The sequence below is a fragment of the Monosiga brevicollis genome, genomic scaffold (assembly GCF_000002865.3).
Source record: "Monosiga brevicollis MX1 MONBRscaffold_11 genomic scaffold, whole genome shotgun sequence".
Lineage (NCBI taxonomy): Eukaryota > Choanoflagellata > Craspedida > Salpingoecidae > Monosiga > Monosiga brevicollis.
The window spans coordinates 1,051,395-1,073,180 of NW_001865048.1; the positions used below are offsets into that span (position 1 = coordinate 1,051,395).

At 54.2% G+C, this 21,786-nt stretch overlaps 5 protein-coding genes across 5 annotated transcripts; 2 read left to right on the forward strand and 3 right to left on the reverse strand.

Annotated features, from left to right (window-relative positions):
- Positions 1–135: 135 nt before the first annotated feature.
- Positions 136–4,149, reverse strand: MONBRDRAFT_32600 (uncharacterized protein; the record flags this gene model as incomplete). The annotated part of the gene is made up of 14 exons (XM_001746222.1): positions 3,942–4,149; positions 3,721–3,859; positions 3,407–3,627; positions 3,201–3,305; positions 2,974–3,084; positions 2,830–2,871; positions 2,622–2,738; positions 2,336–2,521; positions 2,113–2,223; positions 1,743–2,040; positions 1,421–1,611; positions 1,180–1,282; positions 929–1,056; positions 136–836 (listed from the first exon to the last, which is right to left on the reverse strand). Exons 10-14 carry the CDS (start codon positions 1,826–1,828, stop codon positions 136–138), a joined length of 1,209 nt encoding a protein of 402 aa, XP_001746274.1. The 5' UTR covers positions 1,829–2,040; positions 2,113–2,223; positions 2,336–2,521; positions 2,622–2,738; positions 2,830–2,871; positions 2,974–3,084; positions 3,201–3,305; positions 3,407–3,627; positions 3,721–3,859; positions 3,942–4,149.
- A 550-nt stretch (positions 4,150–4,699) lies between these two features.
- Positions 4,700–8,365, forward strand: MONBRDRAFT_25836 (uncharacterized protein; the record flags this gene model as incomplete). Its single annotated transcript, XM_001746087.1, has 7 exons — positions 4,700–5,683; positions 5,779–5,889; positions 6,028–6,131; positions 6,243–6,375; positions 6,523–7,316; positions 7,511–7,873; positions 8,014–8,365. The coding sequence occupies 7 exons, from the start codon at positions 4,700–4,702 to the stop codon at positions 8,363–8,365; spliced, it is 2,841 nt and encodes a 946-aa protein (XP_001746139.1).
- Positions 8,366–8,798: 433 nt separating this feature from the next.
- Positions 8,799–13,783, reverse strand: MONBRDRAFT_25837 (uncharacterized protein; the record flags this gene model as incomplete). The annotated part of the gene is made up of 19 exons (XM_001746223.1): positions 8,799–9,572; positions 9,690–9,758; positions 9,886–9,959; positions 10,060–10,195; positions 10,299–10,382; positions 10,473–10,569; positions 10,671–10,774; positions 10,888–11,042; positions 11,136–11,246; positions 11,328–11,472; positions 11,639–11,794; positions 11,867–11,940; positions 12,036–12,118; positions 12,202–12,359; positions 12,585–12,656; positions 12,797–12,914; positions 13,037–13,214; positions 13,325–13,469; positions 13,598–13,783. 19 exons carry the CDS (start codon positions 13,781–13,783, stop codon positions 8,799–8,801), a joined length of 2,919 nt encoding a protein of 972 aa, XP_001746275.1.
- A 928-nt stretch (positions 13,784–14,711) lies between these two features.
- MONBRDRAFT_25838 (uncharacterized protein) lies at positions 14,712–16,034 on the reverse strand (the record flags this gene model as incomplete). Its single annotated transcript, XM_001746224.1, has 5 exons — positions 14,712–15,004; positions 15,144–15,364; positions 15,452–15,538; positions 15,657–15,798; positions 15,947–16,034. The coding sequence occupies 5 exons, from the start codon at positions 16,032–16,034 to the stop codon at positions 14,712–14,714; spliced, it is 831 nt and encodes a 276-aa protein (XP_001746276.1).
- Positions 16,035–17,512: 1,478 nt separating this feature from the next.
- On the forward strand, positions 17,513–19,408 carry MONBRDRAFT_8620 (uncharacterized protein; the record flags this gene model as incomplete). The annotated part of the gene is made up of 3 exons (XM_001746088.1): positions 17,513–17,922; positions 18,624–18,699; positions 18,788–19,408. The coding sequence occupies 3 exons, from the start codon at positions 17,513–17,515 to the stop codon at positions 19,406–19,408; spliced, it is 1,107 nt and encodes a 368-aa protein (XP_001746140.1).
- Positions 19,409–21,786: the final 2,378 nt, after the last annotated feature.

The window sequence follows — 21,786 nt, forward strand, 5'->3', positions numbered from 1 at the left end:
CGTCTTTTGACGCAGCGAACCATCCAGCAATAATGGTTGATGGGAGCCGCATATGTTCTTCACGTCAATTAAAAACAAGGCTTTGTGAACAGAGCGTAGTCAACAACTAGCATCATTTCAGGCTGGCATATGCATCTAAGCGCGACTTTGTTGGTTTCGAGCGGGTGGCAACCGATCGTAGTCGTCTATCACCCCGAAGCCCTCGAATTCGTCTGCTTCATCCAAGCTAGCGAGCACCAGACTGGCATTGCCCGGCTCCAAGCTCAGGCGTCGGGGGCTGAAAGACATTGATGGCGTGGGCGTGTTTGGATCCGATGCCGTGGAACCTGGCTCAGAAGAGTTGGCACTCGGCTCGGGTAAGTCAGGCAATGGCATATCATCTAGCAGGCGCACGGAGTCACCGCGATATGTAAAGTCTGCCTCCACCATGGAGACGATGCGTTTGCGCATGGAAGCTCGCGACCGGGAGTTTGTTCGCAGCGGTGCGAGTGACTGTACTCGACCATATGCCCCATCTTCCAAGCTGAGATCATTCACAGCTTCGGCCAAAGGCGCAGCCTGTGATGTCATGTCCTGCAGTGGATCGTCATCGTACAGGAGCTCCTGCACCAGAGGGCGATGCGCCTGATGATCGCCGCGTGTTGCGACGCGTTCGAGGGGGGCCTCGTACATGTGGTCACCGGGATCTGACACAGGGGTTTGGGTTGTTGACGTGGGTCTGGGTTCAACTGGCGGTGCAATGGTGGCTGCGGCAGGCATGCCGTTTGCCGTGGGCTCGTTCAGATCAACAACCACCGTGTTGAACAGCGAACCCACGTGTTTGATGAGATACTCTCCTAATGAATGCAGCATATGAAACATATGAGATGCGCCAACAGCAGGACAATGCAGCACACAAGGTTTTTCTCAATCGTTGTTTCACACGCACCGACAGCAGCAAACTTTTCGTGTTGCAAGGCAAGGAATGTCGGGTCATTTTCAGGCAGGAGGCTGGGTGCCAGTGAGATGGACAGTGCTGCCGCAGACATGCGGTTTTGGGCACTTCGTAAATGCACGCTGCGAGCAAGATCAGAAGAGGATTGGTGAGGTCAGCGGAGGACGGCGAAGTTCAACGGAGGACTCCTAGTTTCCCCATTCTGCTTCAATGTGAACAATCGCTCCAGTAACGAGGCACCTTACCGATGAAAATGGGTTAACAACACTTGTAAAACGGCACGGTTATCTGTTGGCAAGTGAGCCAAAATGGCCTTGGTTTCGGTCATTCGCGAAGGCTCGGGCGAATCTGCGAGCACCCAACGGACGATATCACCAAATTGTAGCAAAGAGGGCGCAGATGCAGTAGATGAATGAATGGGTCATCACTCAAATTCAAATCAAACGCCTGGCTGTTACTCCACAAGCGGGGGCCTCTGAGCCTCACCAATGGTGCGCAACAGCTTCTTGACAGTTGGGTTGTCAATGATGGGTGGTTGCATATCCTTGCAGATTTGCTTAATGGCTGAGCAAAGATCCTTGTGGTCGGCTTTTTCCAAAGCTGTTTTCTGTTTGGCAACATCCTTTTTCTTAATCATAGCCACCAAGGCGCGCACGACATTTGCATCGCCCGGCTCACTGCATGCAAAATTTACCCCCGCGCCAATACATTGAACGAGAAACAGCAATTTATGCGTGAGCAGGACATGCAAACAAACTGCAAGGCAGGTTTGTTTGCAGATGATCCCTGATTGCAGGCACAGCCTCACCGATACAGGCCTTCTTCAGCGAGACCTTTGATCTCTAGGACACGGATGGCTCGCTGCAAGAAGGCAACTGCTTCTGGGTCGAGCATGGACTTGTCCCTATGTAACGCGTCATTTGGGGGAGATTAGAGGAGGGACAGGCTTCAGCAGGGGCCAGATTGACACGTTAAAGATGCACATCCGAGGGGCGGGGTCAGCCCAACTTCTTGGCGCGGGTGCCTCGACGAATGCGAACAGTCTTGACGGGAGAAGCACCACCCAGTACAAGCGCCCATTTAGTTCGTGCTTGCGGTGTTGGCGTCTATGCAATCGCAGTCGAGTGAGCTGGCACGCAGAACCTTGCCGAGTCTCCGTGGCGGGGCGGACGGCGTACTTGAATGAGAATGTTGTCCTCCTCGCTAGCACAGACAATACGAAGACAGTTGTGACGCTTGATCTCGTCGCTGGCCTCTTGCACGCAAGTTCGGACGGCAACATGTTTCAACTGGAAAAACGGTGGTGAAAGCTCATCAGAGACATGTATGTCCATGTATGTCCATGTATCACCTGTATGCCTGTGAAGCGGTGCCCAACATTGGACCATGAAATGGACCCACCTCGTCGAGTGTGTTTGGGTCAAAAAGTGTGAGGCTGCGGGTGCTGGGCGAGAATTTTGCCCAGACGCGGATCCACTTGGAACTACTTTTGACACCGAGATCTTTGCCAAACACGAACAAATAGCCACCGTGAACACCACTGGTAACCTCATCTGCATTCTGAGGCCCGTAGATAGAGTTGTGAAGCTAGGCACGGCAAGGAAATGGTGTCGGGTGAGGCGACATGATTCACGGGCGTCAACATTCCATCAGTGACATGGGCAGAAAGTGTGGAGGGAACACCAACCTGCTTGGCAATGAGGGGCCGCAAGGCGTCCTTGGCTTTGACGCTTTCGTGCATGGAAGCAATGCCTTCGCTGAGCTGCTCCAATTGTGAGGCCACCGCGTCACGATGGTAATGACACTGCATAGACATGGTGTGTGGGTTGAATGCGGAGCGCCGGTAAACTCTGCAACAGGAATCCGGCCTATTGAAGCGCACCATGCACTCATACCTTGTCCCAATAGTCTTGGTACCCTTCCACAAGGCGATCTAACTAAGCGGCGCAGGGGTACATGTGTGTGTTGTGCGCTATCTAACAAAACATGGGTCTCAACAGAGCGGCCAAGCAAGGCAAGACTGGCTCTCATTGATCTACCTCATCGGCCAAAAAGATGCGACGCATTTGCACCAGGCTGTTGAGACCAGTGGCATGGGCCACGCTACTGGCTAGTGCAGCTTTACCAAGGTATGTCAGCTCATTCTCGCGCTGAGCACGCACCACAGCACAACGAGCAAGTGAAGCCGATGCCCATCCGTTGTCGGTTACAATCACATGTGACTCGTGCCAGCAGAGCTATCTGAGCGGTTCGACATCAGATGTACCTTCTCCATCTCCTCCTCGTCTTCCTTGGGCTTGTAAGTATTGGCATGCGTATCCTCCGCTGATTCGAGGCGTTGACGAGTTTCCTGCGTTTCCGTGCTCAAACGCTATGTGCCAAAAACAGGAGATTCCATCAGAGCAAGAGCATGGAATGAAGTTGCCCACGAGGCGAGGCTGAACAAACGGTGATGGCGTGCAAGCTCTTCACCTGGATCTGAGCCAGGCAGGAGGATCGGAAGCGACCAATATTGCGCTGCATGTCTCGCAATCCTGAGGCAGCCACATCCTGTACATTCAATCCCATTTTGAGAATGCTGGTGTAGGCTTCTGGGGCTTCATCCAGGAGCTGTTCGCGGGCCGTTATGGAGGCCGCCGGCTGTGGCATGTTGTTGATCAAATCACAAACAGCCTCCATGGATTGCTGGTAGGCTGCATGAGCTCAAGGACAGAGAAGAGAGGTTAGATGCGTAAAAGCCAGATTCACAGGCCGGGTAATCTGATGTCAGCCGGGCTCAGACGTACTCTTCCAGGCCGCATGAGCATCTGCACAGCTTGTCGCTAGCGAATCGAGCCAGGCGTCGTACGGCTGCACTTGGCTTTCATGTTGCGTCAGCGATCGCAAGAAGCGTGGATGATCCTTGATGTAGGCTTTGAGATCAATCTACAGGAGAGGCCCACGCGTATGGTCAAGGCAACAGTCTTCCCAGTAGGCCAGAGCTGGCGGCGCACAGCATGCCACATACCTCCTCCATCTCGGCGTTGCTGCGCCAACGGAGCGCGTTCCGGAGAAAGACTGCCCTGACCACCTCAACTCAACCCCGTACCCTATGGGCTCTAAGACCACCTCGAAAATATCACAAGAAAATGAAAAGTGCCTCACTTCCCCCTACTGACGCCGCCGCCGCCACGACCACAATGGCCACTGCCGCTGCCACTGCCGTTTGCCGTCGCGATCTGTCGACAAGGGAAATGACGCCGAAGATGAATGCAGTGACGATAACCGTTTCATTTTTTATCTGACATTTTGTCTTTTGTTGTTGCACACGTAACGTCAACCTTTTTTGGCCCTGTTCTCGTCTCTGAGTCAGAGCCATCTTCTGCGTTCATCTCTGACTTTGTTGATCATCTCGGCGTCTATCTCTATTCCGACTGACATTCTGCTGTGGCTTTGTCAAGGTCTTCAGACACCATCTCTCGGAATTTTCCACAATCAACCCCTGTCTCTGAACCGGACTGTCTCATCCCTCTCCGTCTCTCTCTCTCTCTTTTTTTTCTTCCTTTCTGCTCCGTCGGCTGATTTTTGATTTTTTTTTTTGAATCTGTCGCTGCGCGCGCGCTGTTGGAGCTGAACGGGTGGCGTACTCATGCCCAGAGTCTTGATGGCAAGAGGCAGCGGTTGCATTTCTTTTTTTGGTTACAGTGGTGCGTTGGCAGTCGTGGTCTCGATTGCTTTGGGAGGCAGTGATTTGCATGTGAATTGCCGCCATCACCCATCGTGAGCATGGACCCAAACGATGGGGTGGCAAATGCACCCGAGGACTCGCACAAGGCACGGCGGCAAAGCCGCCGTGAACGCCGAAGAAGCAAGCGGTCTGCCGCGAAGGGTTCCAATGGGAACTTGTCCAAGGAACCTGATGGGGATGCAGAGGAGTTCTTTTTTCTGTTGCCTAATGGCCAAGCCATTGCAGAGCCTGGCGCGGTCGCCCCGAGCATCACGAGTCATGAGAGCACACCCCAGGCCCACGCCGCAGATGGCAGGCCTTTCAGCGCAGATGAACTGGAGGACACGACGAGTGCCCTGCTAGCTGTGGCACACGACTATGAACCCGTGTCTCCACGCACCTCTGTTTCGGCCGCGGCTGCAGATCAGCCCCGGGCCCCAACACCGCCTCCGGCCGAAAGCGTCGCAGCCTTGACCGTAACGTTGGCCCTGCGCACCGGCGTGGCCGAGGCGCAGCGTATAATCCAATACCAGCATGAGAGCGACCACGCCCTCAACAAGCTGTTGCACCACGCCACTCAGCTGCAATCCAACCTTCAGAATGCCGCTGAGACCCTCGGCCGGCGTCTCAACTCACCCATCTCGCCTCAAGCGGCCAAGCGAGGAAGCATTGATAGCGAAAGCATCCAACAAAACCTCACCACGCTCTTCTTGGCCATTCAAAACATTCTTGGCAACCTCCACGTCCTCCTCCACGAGATGCCCATCGTCATCCAGGCCGCCATTGAAAACGACTACAGCTTGGCCTGCTGTGCCAACGGCTATCGTAGCCTGCTTCGTGTTTTGGAACGTGCTATCGACACCTTGCAAGCCTGGTTGCAAGACTATCTTGCCAGCTCCGAACGAGCCAGCGTCATCAGCCTTACCGCTGCTCGCTTTGACGAGTTTGGCGTCAAAATGTTCAAAACCCTGATGAGGGTCTACTCGTACGCTGCACGGCTGGCTGAAAAAACCAAAGGCTCTTTATTCCTGGACTTGACAGAGGTTTGACTCGCGTGGCCTACTTTGAGTCTGATTCGCCGAATATGCAACCTCACTCCAGCACAATCACATCTTAACTGGCGCGACATGTTCTATAGGATCCGCTGCGCGCCAACATCCTGCGCGAACTTGAGTCGAGCCAACGGGAATGCTTCTACGGTCGCTATTTTGGGTTCTACTACCCTTCAGAAGTGCAACAAGTCTTGCAAGTGCGTTCAAGTGCTTTCTCGTGAACAGAGGCCTTTTGGTTTTCATCGTGCAAGTCTGCGATCCGCCTCTCGCGCCGACGTTTGCCACGCGCTCATAGATTAAGTGTCCTCTGGCTGTCGACCATCCAAATTATCTAGACCATTGGACTGGCGCTTGTCTCATACAGCCATGGCAACCGTTCCCGCACGTCCACCGGCGCCTTTATCTCTTCGCTGGCCAGCGGTGTTCACTACTGGACCAAGTACGTGGCCCTGCCATCTGAGCGGATTGTGCTTTCTTTGTCCCGTCGCGGCCAATCGGTCCATCTGGTTCTCAACGTGTGTCTTTGCGCTGGTATTCCCTTCATGATCAGACCCAATGAGATGGCTAAACGCTTTATTGAGTACACGAGCCCGGCCAATGCGTCCTTTACCAAGCAGTTTTGGGGCCTACTTGACACTACCTTGGCTCGACATTGGGGCAAGGTTGTGGGTCCCGCTCTTACCGTTAGTGGGCTAACCGCCTGCAGGCGCTATGCTTGCTTCTTGCACCAACCCATCCAACCCGGCCCCCTCGCCCTTCTCAATATGTTGCTGTTGGTGATATGACCTTCTTTCTTTTCCTTCTGTGTTTGTGGTTTGCAAATGGTGCAGGTGAACCATACGTTTCAAATTCCTGTGCGAGAGGAGGAACTGGAGCGCATCGTTACAGATGAAAACTTTGCCCTTGTTGAGAGTTTGGACCTGGACGCCGGTATTTTTGCCGAAGCGTCAGCCACCATTAATGTTCCGAGCCAGCCGGGGGAGATTAGCAAGGGGCGCATGTATGTTCCCCACGAAGGAGACGTGGTCTACAGTGGCTCTCAGATGCTCCGCGTGCAGACGTCAGACGTCATTGAGCGAGGCACCGGCGCCTGGGTCCTGATTTCCACCCAGGATGCCACAGCTAAAGCTACCCCGTCGCCCTCCGCGCTCGAGTCGTTGCGTGAGGCTGCAGGCTTTGCCGAAGCAGCCAGCAGCACCGGTACACGCCACGCCAAGCTGCCACCTCCACCTATCCACGACCCCCAGGCAGCCTCACCTCATCACATCAAGCAGCCCCATCCCCGGCCATTGGCTCTGCCCCCCGGGCTTGATCGCTTCATTGAAGACAATGACACATGGATTTTGAACCAGATGACCGGAGATGGGTTTGATGCCACCACAGTCTCGGTGCGGCTCCTCTCTCATTTGGGTATCCAGCACCAGATTTATAACGAAGACATCAACAGCAGCCGCAGTCGTGGTGCACCGACCGCCCGTGGCTTGATTATTCACTGCCATGGCGGTGGATTTGTCGCTCAATCCTCGCAGTCCCACGAGATGTACCTACGCCGCTGGGCCAAAGTCCTGCGCACGCCCATTCTTTCGATCGACTACTCTCTTGCCCCCGAGCATCGCTATCCCACGTACGATTGTTCTCAGCGCGCGTTACATGACGTTTTTCTTCGCGGCTTGTCTCCCCACAGCTAATTCGGCCAATCTCTGCTCTTGTCCTTTGATATTTTATTTATTTTTTATTTATTTTTTTTTTTGGCACGCGCCTTTTTGAATTGTTTCTTTACATTCACCTTTGTATTCCTTCACCTTTCCTCGACCATAGGGCGTTGCAAGAAGTGGTTTACGCCTACCGCTGGGCCATCACCCATGCCACCCGTCTTGGGTCGACGGCCGAGCGCGTCATTGTGGTGGGCGACTCGGCCGGAGGCAATCTCGTCACCGCGCTTGCACTGCGGTGCATTGTGGAGGACTTTCGTCTCCCGGATGCCGTCTTTGCCATCTATCCAGCCCTCGAGACACGGTTTCATCTGTCCCCGTCTCGCCTCTTGAGCGTCATGGACCCTCTATTACCTGAAGGGGTGCTGCGCAGCTGTTTGGAGGCCTACACGGGTCATGAGGCAACCACCTTTGACACCACCGACCCTTTTCTCAGTCCTCTTGTCGCGAGCGACGCTTTGCTGCAACGGTGCGCACCCAACTCGCTCTTCGTTCTTCGTTCTTCCTTTTTTTTTATAATTTTTGTTTTTATCAAGCCTTCCAACTAACCCTTCCAACCGACCCTTGTGCCTATTCACGAGCCTCATCATCGCTGCATGCGCCTGCCAGTCTTCCACCCATGTATCTACTCGCAGCAGGGCTGGATCCATTGCTTGATGATAGCATCATGTTTGCTCGACGCCTGCGTGACCTTGGATGTCCGGTCCATTTACGAGTCTTCAACAGCGTTCCCCATGGCTTTCTCAGCCTGCCGCGTGCTGGAGTAGACATTGAAGAGGCCAACGACTATTGCATCGAGAAAATGCGAGAAGTGTTGGCCGAGGTCATCAACATGACTCCACATCATCGGCGCGGAACCATGGGTCCTGAGAACCCGGTGCGCCATCCCTACCGCGACCTTCGTTTGAGCGTGGTTGAGGATGATCTCCAAGACGCCCTGGCAGCTAGTTTGGCCACGTAAGCCGAAGCTGTGCTTGGTTCAAATCGGCCTCTTGTTCATTTGCCAGTGGCGAGCAGAACTTTGTGTCTTCCGTGTTTCCGAAATCCTTGATGTCTTTTGTCTGCGACAAAGTGATCATTCGAATCGATGCCCCGTCTTGGATTGTCTTGGTCGACCGGGATGTTTTTACATTTGCTGCTCGTCTCTGATTTCCCTCCTTTTGTTCTCTTCTTCACTGATTATGTGGAGTCTGTTCGAGTCGCGACATTTGAATTCACTGACTGATCACATGCAAAACAACAAAAATCACAAAAATGGACCTTGTCTAGCACAAGCTCATGCACCAAGAAGCAAACGACGTTCAGATTTACTGATACTCTGCCAAGTGTTCGACTCGCAGCGAAGATTTGAGCTCATCCACACTGAAGCCGGCAAACGGGTAGAATTGAACAACCTAAGAAAAAAAAAAAGAATTGCCGCAACCCGAGCACAGCCATGTGAGCTTTCGAGCGACGTGACCACCAAGTGGTGTTGCTGGTCGATATGAACGCACCGTGGTGCCAGGTGCGAGATAAAAGGCGTTGTCGCTGAAACGGCCTTGAGCCCGGGTGGTGAGGACCACGTAGAAGGCTGGGCTCTTGGTTGACAACGTGATGTTCACGGTGCCATCCGCATTGGCCTTGGTTGCCACCGACGCATCGATGCTGGCGGCCGGCACATCCATGAATTCGGGGGTAGCCCACGGAATAAAGTTGTCGGACATGACTTGGCCCTCATCAGACGTGACCACGGCTCGCAACATGGCTTGCGAGCCGTTGAAGTTGTTTGCGTTGAAGTTTTCCAGAGTGAACCATTCGGTAACGCCGGCACCCCGCGCCATGTTGACGCGCTCGACTTGCCACACAGAGCTGTGGCCATCTGCAAAGCGAATGGTAGATACTTCAACCCGGCCATTAAAGGTGTAAGGGCTATCATTTTTGACGTAGCACACACCACCGTGCGCGCAGGTGGCCATGACGTCGGTGTAGATTGACTTTTTCATCAAGTAATGAAGGGGCTTCCAGCGCCCTCCGACCACCTGGCCGTAAACAGCTGAACCGTACTCAAGGCTACCCCAGCCACCCGTGGGCCAGATCTCGTTGAGCTGCCACGTCAGCACACCAAACTGGTTGCTGGCACGTCGTGTCTCGATGTTGCTCTTCATCTCCAGCGCTTGGCTGATCATACACTGTGAAATGCGTCACAGTGACAACTCTGTAAGCGTCGTGCAGCCAAGCGCAATGCTATTCTTCCCAGTGCGTGCATGCCGGTGGTGATAAAGGCTTGATGCAAGCTGCGCACAAACCTGATACAGCTGACGCTTGAAAGCCTCGCTACCAGCATCGTCCAAGTTTTGCTTGGTACCAAAATAGGTCTGCCATTGAGATTGATGCACAGCGTGGGTGCGTTAAAGGATCGGCCAAAGGCAACGAGCCCGCCACGAGGCTGTTTGCTTTGCGAGGTAAGCACAATACTAGAGGGAGTGCTGTAAGTACACGCACATAGATCAAACTGTCGCAAGGATAGTTGCGTTGGGCCATCACATTGTCGCCATCACATTGCTTCTCAAATCCACCTGCGCTCGAGCACAGCCAGCAGGATAGGAACTCCAGTGAGAAACGGGCAGGGAAAATGCCACAGCAAGAGTGCTGCCAAAAGTTCATCTCTTGACGCACTGTTGCACGAGTCGGCCGAAGCGTTGCCGTGCAGGCCCCAATGCTCTGGGGCGAGCGTTGCGCTCATCGACTCGAACGAAGACATGACCACACAGCCAAACTCTGACGCAAAAACATTCTCCAAGGCCGGGCCAGTCTAGCAAAAAGTAGCACGCAAGAACGCCAAAGGTGAGATTTGATGAACTGCAGCAGAGTCATGTCAATGCCACAAACGCGACTCTAGGTTCGGAAACACTAACAGCTGTCTTGGTAAAGGTGGTGGGAATGTTGGCTGAAAAGGGATCGTATCCATTGCCGCCATTGACAGAAGGAAAGCCAGAACCCTATGGCACCGAGGCAAGTTTGAAGTAATGTAAGCGCAAGATCATGTGCTGTCACAGAGTCCGTCGGTGACCCATACACATGCCACATACGTGCTGATACGGGCCGTGCGTCTCAAACGTGTGCGGTTCTGGTGGTACGGGAGGCAGGGGACCGTGTGGTTTGGGCCAGCAGGCTATGCGGTTGGGTCTAGAGCGTGCAAGCATGTTGTCAATACACAGGGGCACAGAAAGGATTGGACAAAAGGCGGGGGGTGGGGGGTGGGGTGGAGATGTGGAGCATTGGCTCACGCGTAGGAAGGTGTTGCAGTATTGTTCTTGAGATAGCAGATGCCAGAGCTCAAGATGGAGGCCTTGCAGCTTGTGGTGTTGCGGCAGAATTCGCAGCATTCAGCCTGGGATCCGCCAAAAAAGAACACACAACAAAGGAGATGAGAGGGGCAGATCATTAAGGCAATGATTTGCTTCAAAGCTCAGAGGCGCAAGTGTGGAAAAAAGAGGGGCTTACCGTAACGTTGTCAGAGGACATGGCCTTTGAGATCCAAGAAGAGCCAGCATCAAAGTCAATATTTTGTTGATAATCGCAGTGATCATCGGGAGCAGCCACGGGAGCTTCAGCCTTCTCATGCACCACCGTGATCAAGGGCTGACCATTGGGAGCGGCTACTCGAACACGCAGCGCATCAGATTGCCAGCTATGCGGGAGCAGGATTGCAATTGCTTTTGGGGCGGCTTTGCATCTCGACTTATACCCACCAGTCAAGCGGTTGACACCAGACTTCCAGCCGTCAGCAGGACACGAGGGCCAAACAACACGGCTCCCATCTTCTTCTGCCACAAGTGTCATGACAAAGGTTGCATAGATACCTAAAAAATGCCGGGGGGGGGTCCCTTGAGTTTACGTCGTCTTGTGCTAAAGAAATGAGCGACATGGCAAACGGCACTGACCGGTGTCACTGCCGATCACAACTTGGCACTCATTGCATCCATCCCAAATGCAGATACTCGGATGGTGGGAGAGACGGCGGATTTGATGGCGGAGCTCGGCGTCCTGGACAGCATCCTGAGTTGGAGCGTGACCGCGCTGGGCATACTTTGGAAACGCAGGGCAAGTAAACAAGGGGGCAGTTATGAGGTGCCAAGAGGAGTATCCCAATGAGGAAGGTAGAAATGAAAAACAACAACAACAACAACAACAACAACAACAACAACAACAAACAAGATTAAACGTCGGAAGTTATCGGAAGCCAGTAACTTACAGCCATGTCGTGGTAGACAATCATACCCAGCTTGTCGCACTCTTCGTACCACGCATCAGGGAGGAAGATGCCACCTCCCCAAACGCGAAGCGTGTTCATGCCACCGTCATGCGCATTGCGAACGATTTGACGGTGGGCCTCGGCAGACATGCGACCCTAGCAGTTACCCGTGCCTGTGAAATTGAGAGCGAAAAAGAGTTCACATGACAACTCAAAAGCAAGCCGCACCTCCAGGTTTTCCATGGGGATCATGTTGGCACCGCGGGAGAAGATGATGAGGCCATTGACGCGAAAGTACATGCCTGTGTTCGGAAAGAAACCCCATGGAGCGTCAGGGAGGATTCCGGCCCGTGAGTACGATCGGATGTGCAAACGTCAAACTTGCATGGCAACTAACCGTGATCGTCGGTGCCGTCCACGTTGGCATTCTTTGCCACATAGTCAGGATCGGTATCATTGCCCGTGACCAAGGCAAACATGCTACATGGCAAGCAAGCGATCGATGCGCTGAATCGGCAGAGCATACTGACTGTGGCTGCGTTTTGTTGCTGTGACAAGCGTACCGAAAGCCAATGCGGCGAGTTGTAGAAACTGCGGTGCCTTGCGTAGGCGTGAACGTGGCGCGCACGGTGTAGAGAGCCTGCTGCCCATAGCCTGCGGGCCACCAAAGAAGCATGTCCTCGGCAGCCACTTGAAAGGAAATGTTGGCAATATAGTCGCCCTGTCACCATTTGAGCAAAAGCAGTCGGACACAAGATGAGACGTTTGAGAGCTCACAGCTCGTGCTTCGATGCCAACCCACAGATCGAGGACGTACACCAGGAAGTGATACGTTGAGGCTGGTGGTGCCAAGCTCGCTGCCGACAGTGACAACTCCTTGAATAGGGGCGGTAGAATGAAGGTGGACATGGGTCTTGACTTCAAACCCTGCATGTTGGTGCTCTACCAAGGGCTCGGTAGGATAATCACCCTTGTAAAAAGTGTGGGGCACAAAGTGCGTAATGGCCACAGGTTCCAACTGCAAACCAGAAAGAATACAACAGCAACAGGAATGGTTGTGTGGTGAGGCAAGGGGGCGTAAATGTTTGCATGCACCGGCCGGCGTGCTGGCAGCCGGCCTTGGCTCTGAGCTGAGATGGAGGAAGAGTGTCAACTCACCTCGGCTAGGTAGACGCTTTTCCAAATGCCGCGTGAAAATGTCTTGGCCATATGGGCTGTATCCCAGTTGCCAGTGTACGGCGCCCAGTCCCAGCCACCAGCGCAACCCATGAAACGCCTGTAACAATTTAACCTTAATGAGACACGCGGGGGCGTGGGCCCTCCCCCCCCCCCCCCCCGCTCTCTCTGGCAGATGGCGCGTGCTTTCTTTTGGTCTGGCAGGCAAGGGCAAAAGCGCACCCGTTGACAAAAATGTTGTTCTCAAAGGCGATGGAGATGGTGTTGGTGCCCACAACAGCCAATGAGGTGACGTCAAACTGGTAACGATAAAACTGGTCGACGAGGTGATCGAGGGGCTCGCCATTAAAGCTGACCACGGCACCCATTTTAACGCCGTCCAAGACCAGAAAGAGAGAACCTGAACCACAGGCATGCCGGTGGCGCGTGAACATGGGCGAGGAAAAGGTAAATCGTGCTCCAGATGTTGCGATCCAAAAAGGTGGTGTGTTTCTGACAGAAAAAGCGAACCTTCTGGCTTGGCAGCCAGCTCAAAGGAAGTCGAGTACTCCCAGTCATAGTCGTTCCAGAGAGACGTGTTGCGAAAATTCACTTCGTACAATGGATCACCAATGACACCAGCCAATTGCAGATCCGTCAGAAGATCGCCGGGCACCTGTAATACAAAGAAAGGCCAAGTGCGTTGACGGGTATTGAGGAGGGCAGCGTTATAAGGACTGGAGTCGCCGGTGGCCGGGCGTTTGGTTGCACACGCGCGAAGTGACCCCACGATTTTAAACATACCTGGCCAGTAAAGGACATGCCGACAGCAGCCGACTGGAGCTTCCAGGTACCATCCAGGTAGGTCACATTTTTTGCAGCAAGTGGATAATCACGCAGATCTGGCTCTTGCAAATACTGACCCGCCGTCAGCGCGGCGCAGGCCAAGAGCAGGGCCATCATCGGGCCCAGCCGGTGAGGCTCCTTCATGTTGATCCAGCCACCAGCACGATGTAAGGAGAGGTTGGGGATGACTCGGCTCTGATGCAGTCGAGGGTGTACACCACACAACCGCAAGCAAGAACAACCAGCCAACAACTTCCAAGCGTAGCGCGCCACCCCGCGCTGCCCTTTTGCCGCCGCCTCTCAACGCGCCGTCAACGCTCTCTCCACTGAACACACACTTCAGTGAGAGAGAGAGAGAGAGAAATTGCATTTGAAGATGTCCAGTGCATGCATCTCTGGTGTTTGACGACATCTGCCTCCCTCTCTCTGATTTGGGTGTTTTGGTGTCTTTGTCTCTGATTTTTTTACTTGTTTGTGCTTGTTATTTGAAGGTTGTCTAGTCGTATCTCTGGTTCTGTCTTTGGTTTCGTTCTGTCTCTATTTTCTGTTCTTGTTTCAAATCTTTCACATACACACAAACACACAAAAAAAAAGGAAAAACATCAACAAAAACATGCTTTGAAGGCGGTCTGTGATGCTGACTCTGGCTCTCTGGCTCTCTAGCTCTCTGGCTGTGTATCTGTGTATCTGTGTATCTGTGTATCTGTGTGTCTGTGTGTCTGCTCTCTCACTTTTCACCTGCTCTCTCACTCTCTCTGTCATGAAGATGGTGGCAACGGAGGATGGATGTCGATGTATTCCATGCGTCCATGCGGACAGTCGAGGATTGCTACGGTTGCGAGCACGGTTGTGGAGATGCTCGACGACTGAATTGAATGGACGGATCGCGCGTAGCGCAAGATCAGCAACTGGTTGGCAGGAGACACGACACCAACCTAATGTTTCCACATCCTCCATTCGCTTCTGCTCCTCTCTGTGCCCTCACAAGGCTGGCCGCTGACCTCGCCTCAAAGTGGTTGGGGCACCCACGAGCGCGGCCTGGTTCTACCTTTTGTGCCTAATAACATCCAGATTAATTCATCTCCGCTGCCGGTGCGGCGACATCCTCGACATTGTCGTGATGGCCATGATCGCGATCCGCCGCTGCCGCCTCGTCCCGCGCAAGTAAGCGTTGCATTGGCCTGAGGGACAAAAGGCCTGCCAGCGGGAGGAGAGCCGTGGCCACCCAGACCCAAATCGGATCAAGCGGCGGCAGCATGGCGTTGCCAGCCGCCGCGTATTTCTCTAGCTCCTGAGCGTGAAGCCGCACCTCGGCCAGGTGCACCGCATCCGCCAATCGCCCATCACGCAACGCCACCAGCAAGCCTGACAACACAGGAGCCAACACGAGAGAGTATGAGTGCGTCAGGGCCGTGGACTCGAGAGCAAGACAAAGCACCCCTCTTCCCCCGTGACCCCGGCGGGCAAAAGCGGGCGTCAGACTGCGAGAGCGCGAGATACGTACCGAGCGCGTTGAAGGTGTCCGACAGGGAGCGCATTTCAGCAGCCTCTTGGTTGAATTCAATGTTTAGCGCAGCGTAGCTGGCGTTCACAAACTGATGGTACAACTCTTGAAAGCTGGAGGCGATCGCTGGCGCTTTTGTAAGCACGACTGGGCGCACACCATCGTCAATGCTCTCTTCGCCCAACACCTCGATCAACTTCTCGTACATAGGGCCCACATGCCTACCGCATGATGCGACACAAAATGAAAAAAAGATGATGAGAGGACGTGGGTATAGCTGCGAGGCTCGCCCGCGCGCTGCAACATACATGCGCTCCTCGTAGACATGGATGATGCGAGTGGCGTTCATCAGGACAGCTGCCGGTAATGCTGAGAGGTGAAATTGGAAATAACTCCTATACATGCAGAGCAAAGCAGCGGCGACATCAGACCAGGCAGGCTCGAAAGCGGTGGGAAGATGGGCTTGAGGTGACTCAAGACAAGTGAAGGCATCAACACCAAGGGAGGACGAACCCCTCCATATGCGTTACGGGGACCCAGGCAAAATGGACGTTGGAAAATATGGCTTGGATTACCCCAAAGGTCATCAATGCCAGCGGCGCATGGGGATCATTGGCAGTGTAAAACATGGCCAGCAAATAATCAGACCCAAGCTCTGTATTAAATGGCCAGGTCCGCCAGGAGGCGAGGCACAGAACGAAGTCGGAATGAACATGAGAGGAAAATAACATAGAAAGACAGGCAATGCACATGGTCAAGCAGCTCCACTCGTCAAACAACGGTGCCGCTCTCTTTTCTCGTACCGCTGCGACGCTTGACAAGTTGCTCGAGGTCAGCAGCCACGACACTACGAGGATAGAGCGGTAATTGCGCCGGAGAGGTTTTACGCATGGCTGAAAAACGAGGGTCCAACCACGAAGTGGATTGAAGTAGCTGTGCCAAATGGCCTTCCCCGATTCGATAATTGAGCTCAAAAAACGGTCCATGGACGCGGCGTTCCCCGGGCCTGGGTAGCAAGAGCAGAATCCAGGTGCGTGCGCGACGCCATGAGTGGTGCGTTGACATCAAGCCACACAGATCCCCCATTCCTCAAAGAAATGCACATCTTGAAAAAAAGAAAAGAAAAAAAGAAGAAGATCAAATCGGGAACAGGGGTGGCTGGAAAGCCACCACGGCAAAGCAGAACATACGCCAATGACTCGATGTGGAGCGGGGCACCATAAAGCTCGTCTTGTACACGACTCGTCCAGGTGCCGCACAACTGACGAGCTGTCACACATGTTCCATGTTCTGTTGCGTTGGGATACATCGCGTCCTGTTCATTTGCTGGTGCCACCTACAAAGCAAAAGGGTAAGCATGAGTTCTCAAACTTGAGAAAGTTGGGTCCAATGAGGCTCGCATTGGCCTGAACGCAAAGAGCCTCAAGTGTGCTGCAAATATGTAGATGAACATCCATTGCTGCATAATTTCCATACCGCCAAGCAGTAGCAGCAGTTCTCGTTGGCGCCACAGTCTTGCCATGGCTCGGGTGGTCTCAGAAACAGGCTGCCATCCCGGATGCTGTCCCCCTCGAGCGCAAGATGAGACCGGCTCAAAGCATACTGCCGACGGTGCGCTGCACAATGTCTTCGGCACGACGCTGCATTCTACATTGCCCATTCGAGGTCAGCAAAGACTCGACCCGCGCGCCTCCAGCTGAGTATGAACCAGTCGGTACCAACCTGGATGTGAACGCGAGACGGCACTAAGCAGGGCCACCTGCCATAGCTTTGATTCGAGTGGTTATTTCCCGGCAGTGCAAGGGCATCCGAGGTCTCGGCCAAGGCTGCGGAAGACCCAAGCAGCACCAAAACGCAGCACATCCCAGCGACGGCATGCCGCGACCAAGCACTCCATGTTTTGACGCTCATCACGCGCTGAGGCTGGTCACCCATGGCCACAAGCCTTGACCCTCTTCCCAACCCCTGGGACCACGCCCTACCCCCCTTCCTCGATCAAGCCTCGGTGCCGCAGGCGCTTGCGACAAGACAAACAACCACCGCCCCTGATCCCCTCTGAGACCAGCGAGCCCCGGCAAATCCTCCGACTCGAGCGCGCACAGAGAGAGCGAAAAGCAGAGAGAGAGACGCACACACATGAAAAGAGCAAAAGCAATTAAAATTAAAACGAATGGTTGTAAATTTAGAGGACACACACACACACACACACACACACACACACACACACACACACGAAACACTCTTGACACACACACACACACACACACAATGTATAATGTCAGATAAACAAAAAAGTGCTGACAATCTGTCGCCGGTTCCATGAAATGATGACAATTTGATCTTGACTGATCTGGGGTTGCAGAGAGAGAATGGCAGCACGGCGAGGCGGGTTGACCGGGGGGGTCAGTGGTGGTGGTGGTGGTGGTGGTGGTGGTGGTGATGGATCAACGGAGAAAACACGGGAGTATGGACGGCAATGGATGGCGCGGGATCCCAGCAAGCGCTGGGCTGAGCTGTTTTACTTGGCTTACGCGCCTGTTTGGATCGCGATGATTGCCGCGGTGGTTGGCTTTCAGTGGTACACTTGGTTTGAAGGTGGGGTCTTCCTCCCCCCTTCTCGCCCCAAGCTCAGCTGCAGCAGGGATTGCTCACGGGAGTGCGATTGTTGCCACTGCGTAGGGGTGCACTACTTTGTCACGGGCATCATCATTGCTGCTCCCATCTTCGTTGTACCGCTGATCATCAACCGTGAACCGATTCCTTGGCGAGAGCGCTTTTGGTACGTGTGTGCAGCTGAGGCTCTGCGCCCCAGCATTGGCATCGGCCCGCTCACGTACCAGCTTGACAACCATGGCCGATGCTCTGGCCCGGGATGGCACTTTACAGGTTCAAATCTTTGATCTGGCACGTTGTCTTCTCCTTTATCGGCAACCACTTTCTAACGGTGAGTGCGTCGGGCGTCTTGCTTTCACCGTGGGCCACCAACACCATCGGTGCCAAGATTGTACCTGACCCTCTTGGTTCACTGCTAGCACTATTTTTTTAATGTGTTGGGTTGCTTCTACACGGTGCCGACGGAAAACGGCCGCTATGAGTTTAACACTGTGCCTTGGTGCATGCATCTGATCACGGTGGCCTATTTTGCTTTTTACCACACCACCATCTCCATGCTCATGCGACGCATCGGCTATTGGACGACCGCCTGGAGCTGGGTGGGGCGCTTCCTGTTTGTCGCGGCGTGTGGCTTTGCCACTGCTGTGCTGGAAGCCGTGACCATATCTGCCTTTCCGCATTACGTTGGTGACCTCACCCCAGGCCCCCGAGCTCTTCACGTTGCACGCTGAGCCAACGCTTTATGTTCCTTTCACGTTTACTGTCGCTGCCACCCTCTTTTTAGCGCTATCCCGATGCATGGACCATGTATACACAGGGCTCTGCATTTTACACGCTCCTCTTTCTCGTCACTTTCCCTGCCTACAGCTTGCTGGACGAATTTCCCACTACCCGCCGCACCTGGCGCGGCTTTTTGGAACATGCCCTGGCCTGTGGCATGGCGGTGCGTAGCTGACAGATTGCAACACTAGTGATTGATTGCACCACGCCGTCCTGACCCATCTCGCTTCGCACACGACTGACTTGTGCAGGTGTTTATCTTGGATGACTTGTTTCGCCTGCTCGTGGGGCCAGTGACAGGCGTTGACGCTGCCAACAATTCCAGGTCAGCAGCCCACCCTTGTGCTGCGGAGATGCTCAAGGAAGTTTGGTCCGAGCGCATTGGGACAAAGCCTCACGTTGTGCCCATGGGTCAGCCCGCCATACGCGCAAGAATTGTAGACCGGCAAAAGGGACCCCACTCGCCAAGCAACATGTCGAAACAGCACGGCTTATTTTGGCTGGCTTCCATGCAGCGCGTGGTGGTGTCGAGGTCGCCCGAGTCCATGAACACTCTTTTAACATGTAAAAACAAACTTTTTTTAAAAAATTCAAACAAACTGGCCTCTCAATTGTACATGTCATCATCATCAATGTCGTCCTGGCCCATGTCCTCGGGCCCTGTGGTGGCACCCGACATGCCACCGCTAAACCCGGACCCCGAGGTGACACAATCAAGCAGGGTGAATGAGGATTGGCTTGAGCCCGAGAAGTCCAAGACAAGCATCTCGATGGAGCGACAACATACAACATGCTGGCAAGATTTGCCAGGTCGGGTGCCTCGCCAGACGCCGCTGCACCGGTCCCGCCTTGTTGCATGGCTGCAAAGCTGAGTGGGTCCCAAACAGGAAATGAATGAAGACAGAAGCCACAGGTCTGGTAACCAACCTCGTGAGCGGTGTGAAATACCCGGCTTACATGTTGTTCAGCATATCGGACATGGCCGGGGCTGGGGCAGCCGACGACTGCGAGCGCGCCAAAGATTCGGTTAGATTCGGGAAAAAAAAATGTTGGTAGAGTGAGGCATCTTTTGCTTTGCTTTGCTTTTATTCCTTTTCGTGATTGTCTCACCTGCGATGAACGAGTCGGCTCGCGTGGGGCTGGTGCAGCGCGAGGGGACTGCGCCGCTTCGCGTGTGGGCTGCCCTGCCCCACCCTCGGTTGGCGCCGAGGCGCCTTGGGAATTCTGATTCAAAAGCCCTGACAAAGCATCGCCCACACCCGGCTGACCCATGAGATTTTGTGCCATGGCTGCCATCCCTGGGTTGCTGAGCAGGTTCTGGGCCATGGACCCAAAACCCGGGTTATTGAGAAGATTCTGAAGACCTCCACTACCACCGAGACCAGCGAGCAACTGCCCACGCAAGAGAATCAGGTGTGACATGGCACAGGGGCAAACAAAGAGTGAGCTTTTTGCAATGGTCTTCAGTTGGGAAGGCGCGCCCCAAGCACAAGACATCCTGCCTCCACATAAGACGCACATTGCCCAAGGGATTCGCAGGAGCAGATGTGCCACTCGGGCCGGAGGCCGACGTGCTGCCTCCGCGCGGAACATCGCGGTTGCTGGTACTGGTTGAACTGGAAGCGGCTGCGGCAGTTGCGCCCGGCACCTGAGTCTGATCCTAAGATCAAGCCCCAAAAGCAAACCGCAACATCTGAAAATGAAAAAAAGGCATCTGCGTGGGGGGAAGGGGCGGGGGCCAAGCAAGAAGCCGTGTTGAGCGAGTCTTTGCCTCACCCGTAGCGTAGTCAGCCGAGCCTGGACGGATGGGTCAATCACCACAGCCTAACCACAAGAACCACGCAAGCGAGGCACAAAGCGTGTGGGCATTTGAGCGACTGCAATGGGGGTAGCTTGGCAACCAACACAAGGAAGTTTGGAGCTGGCGCTTGGTTTGAGGGCGGGAGCCATTGTTTGAAACTTACGCGCTCTAGGAAGGCAATGGCTTCGGCTTGGCGCTCCATGCTGGTCAGGGCGTCGGCAGCTCGGGTCATGGCTCGCACGTAGTGCGGGTCCAATGCGAGCGCACGCTGGCAATCGTCAAACGCCTCTTGATTGTGCTTTAGCCGCAAGCGAGCCAAGGCGCTAACGACGAGGACAGCAGCAACACAATGAGCATCGGCAGCTCGAGCGAAACACCAGGTCGAGCGCAAAACCAGAATGGGCATGGAGTGCAGACCGGTTGCAGTAGTAGGTGGCGTCTTCGCTACAACGCAAAGCTTGCGAGTAGCTCTCGATGGCAGCATCATAGTCATGGTCCCGCACTTGCTCGTTGCCTAAACAACATTGCGAAGCAACGCATGTCACCGCGGGTCGTGAGGCGTCGTGCCATCTGAGACACGAGGAAGTCCGACGAGATGCAGAACAGCGACGGGTATCGTCAGTGTTGCTTGCAAACCTTGGGTTTTGAAGGCTTCGGCGCGTGTACGGGCCTCGGCCTCGTCCGTGGGGATGCTTGAGAAACGGCCAACAACAGGCTGCAGATCGATCATCTCAGCAAGCTGTGTACTAGCCGCAACGTCGGGCAGGTCATAAGCAGCCTGCAAGCATTGAACCGCCACTGATAGGCGAGAGCCGTCACAGACACCAAGTGAGTTGTGGTCAGCATTGAACCTGTCCCCCGCCCCGACCAATCGCCTTCCAAACGACCAGATGGCAAGCACCCCCGGCGGGCTCCAGCCATCGACTTGATCAGCGTGCCCAAGACAGCGCTCCCCCTACCCCCTACCCCCCACAAGCACGCAAGTACCTTGAAGAGACTGCGCATCCTCTGGATTCACGTTCCCCAAGCGCTCTGCATCCGCGAGGAGATAATTGGCCACCAGCTGAGCCAACGCCTGCTTCTCCGCCCGCCACGCCATGATGCTCTTGTTCTCTCGACGATCAGCTCTCCCGCAAAATGAAGTTTTTCTCTCTCTCACATGTCTTTCTTCTTTATCTCTCTCAAGCTCTCTCTCTCTTTTTCTTTCTCTGTTGTTGCTTTTCTTCTTTCTGGTTCTTTTTGTTAGTTGTTCAAGCAAGGTGTTAAGTACGTCAGCTTGATGTGTCTGATGGTTGTGTGTGTCTGTGTGTATGCCGCCTCATGTTGTCCGAGTTGGTGCCACCATGCGGGGCGTAATGTGGCAAGGAGATTGCATTTCTCACGCCCCTCGCCCTTGACCATGAGGCATACACGGGTGATCGAGACTGAACAAAACAAAGAAGCGGATGG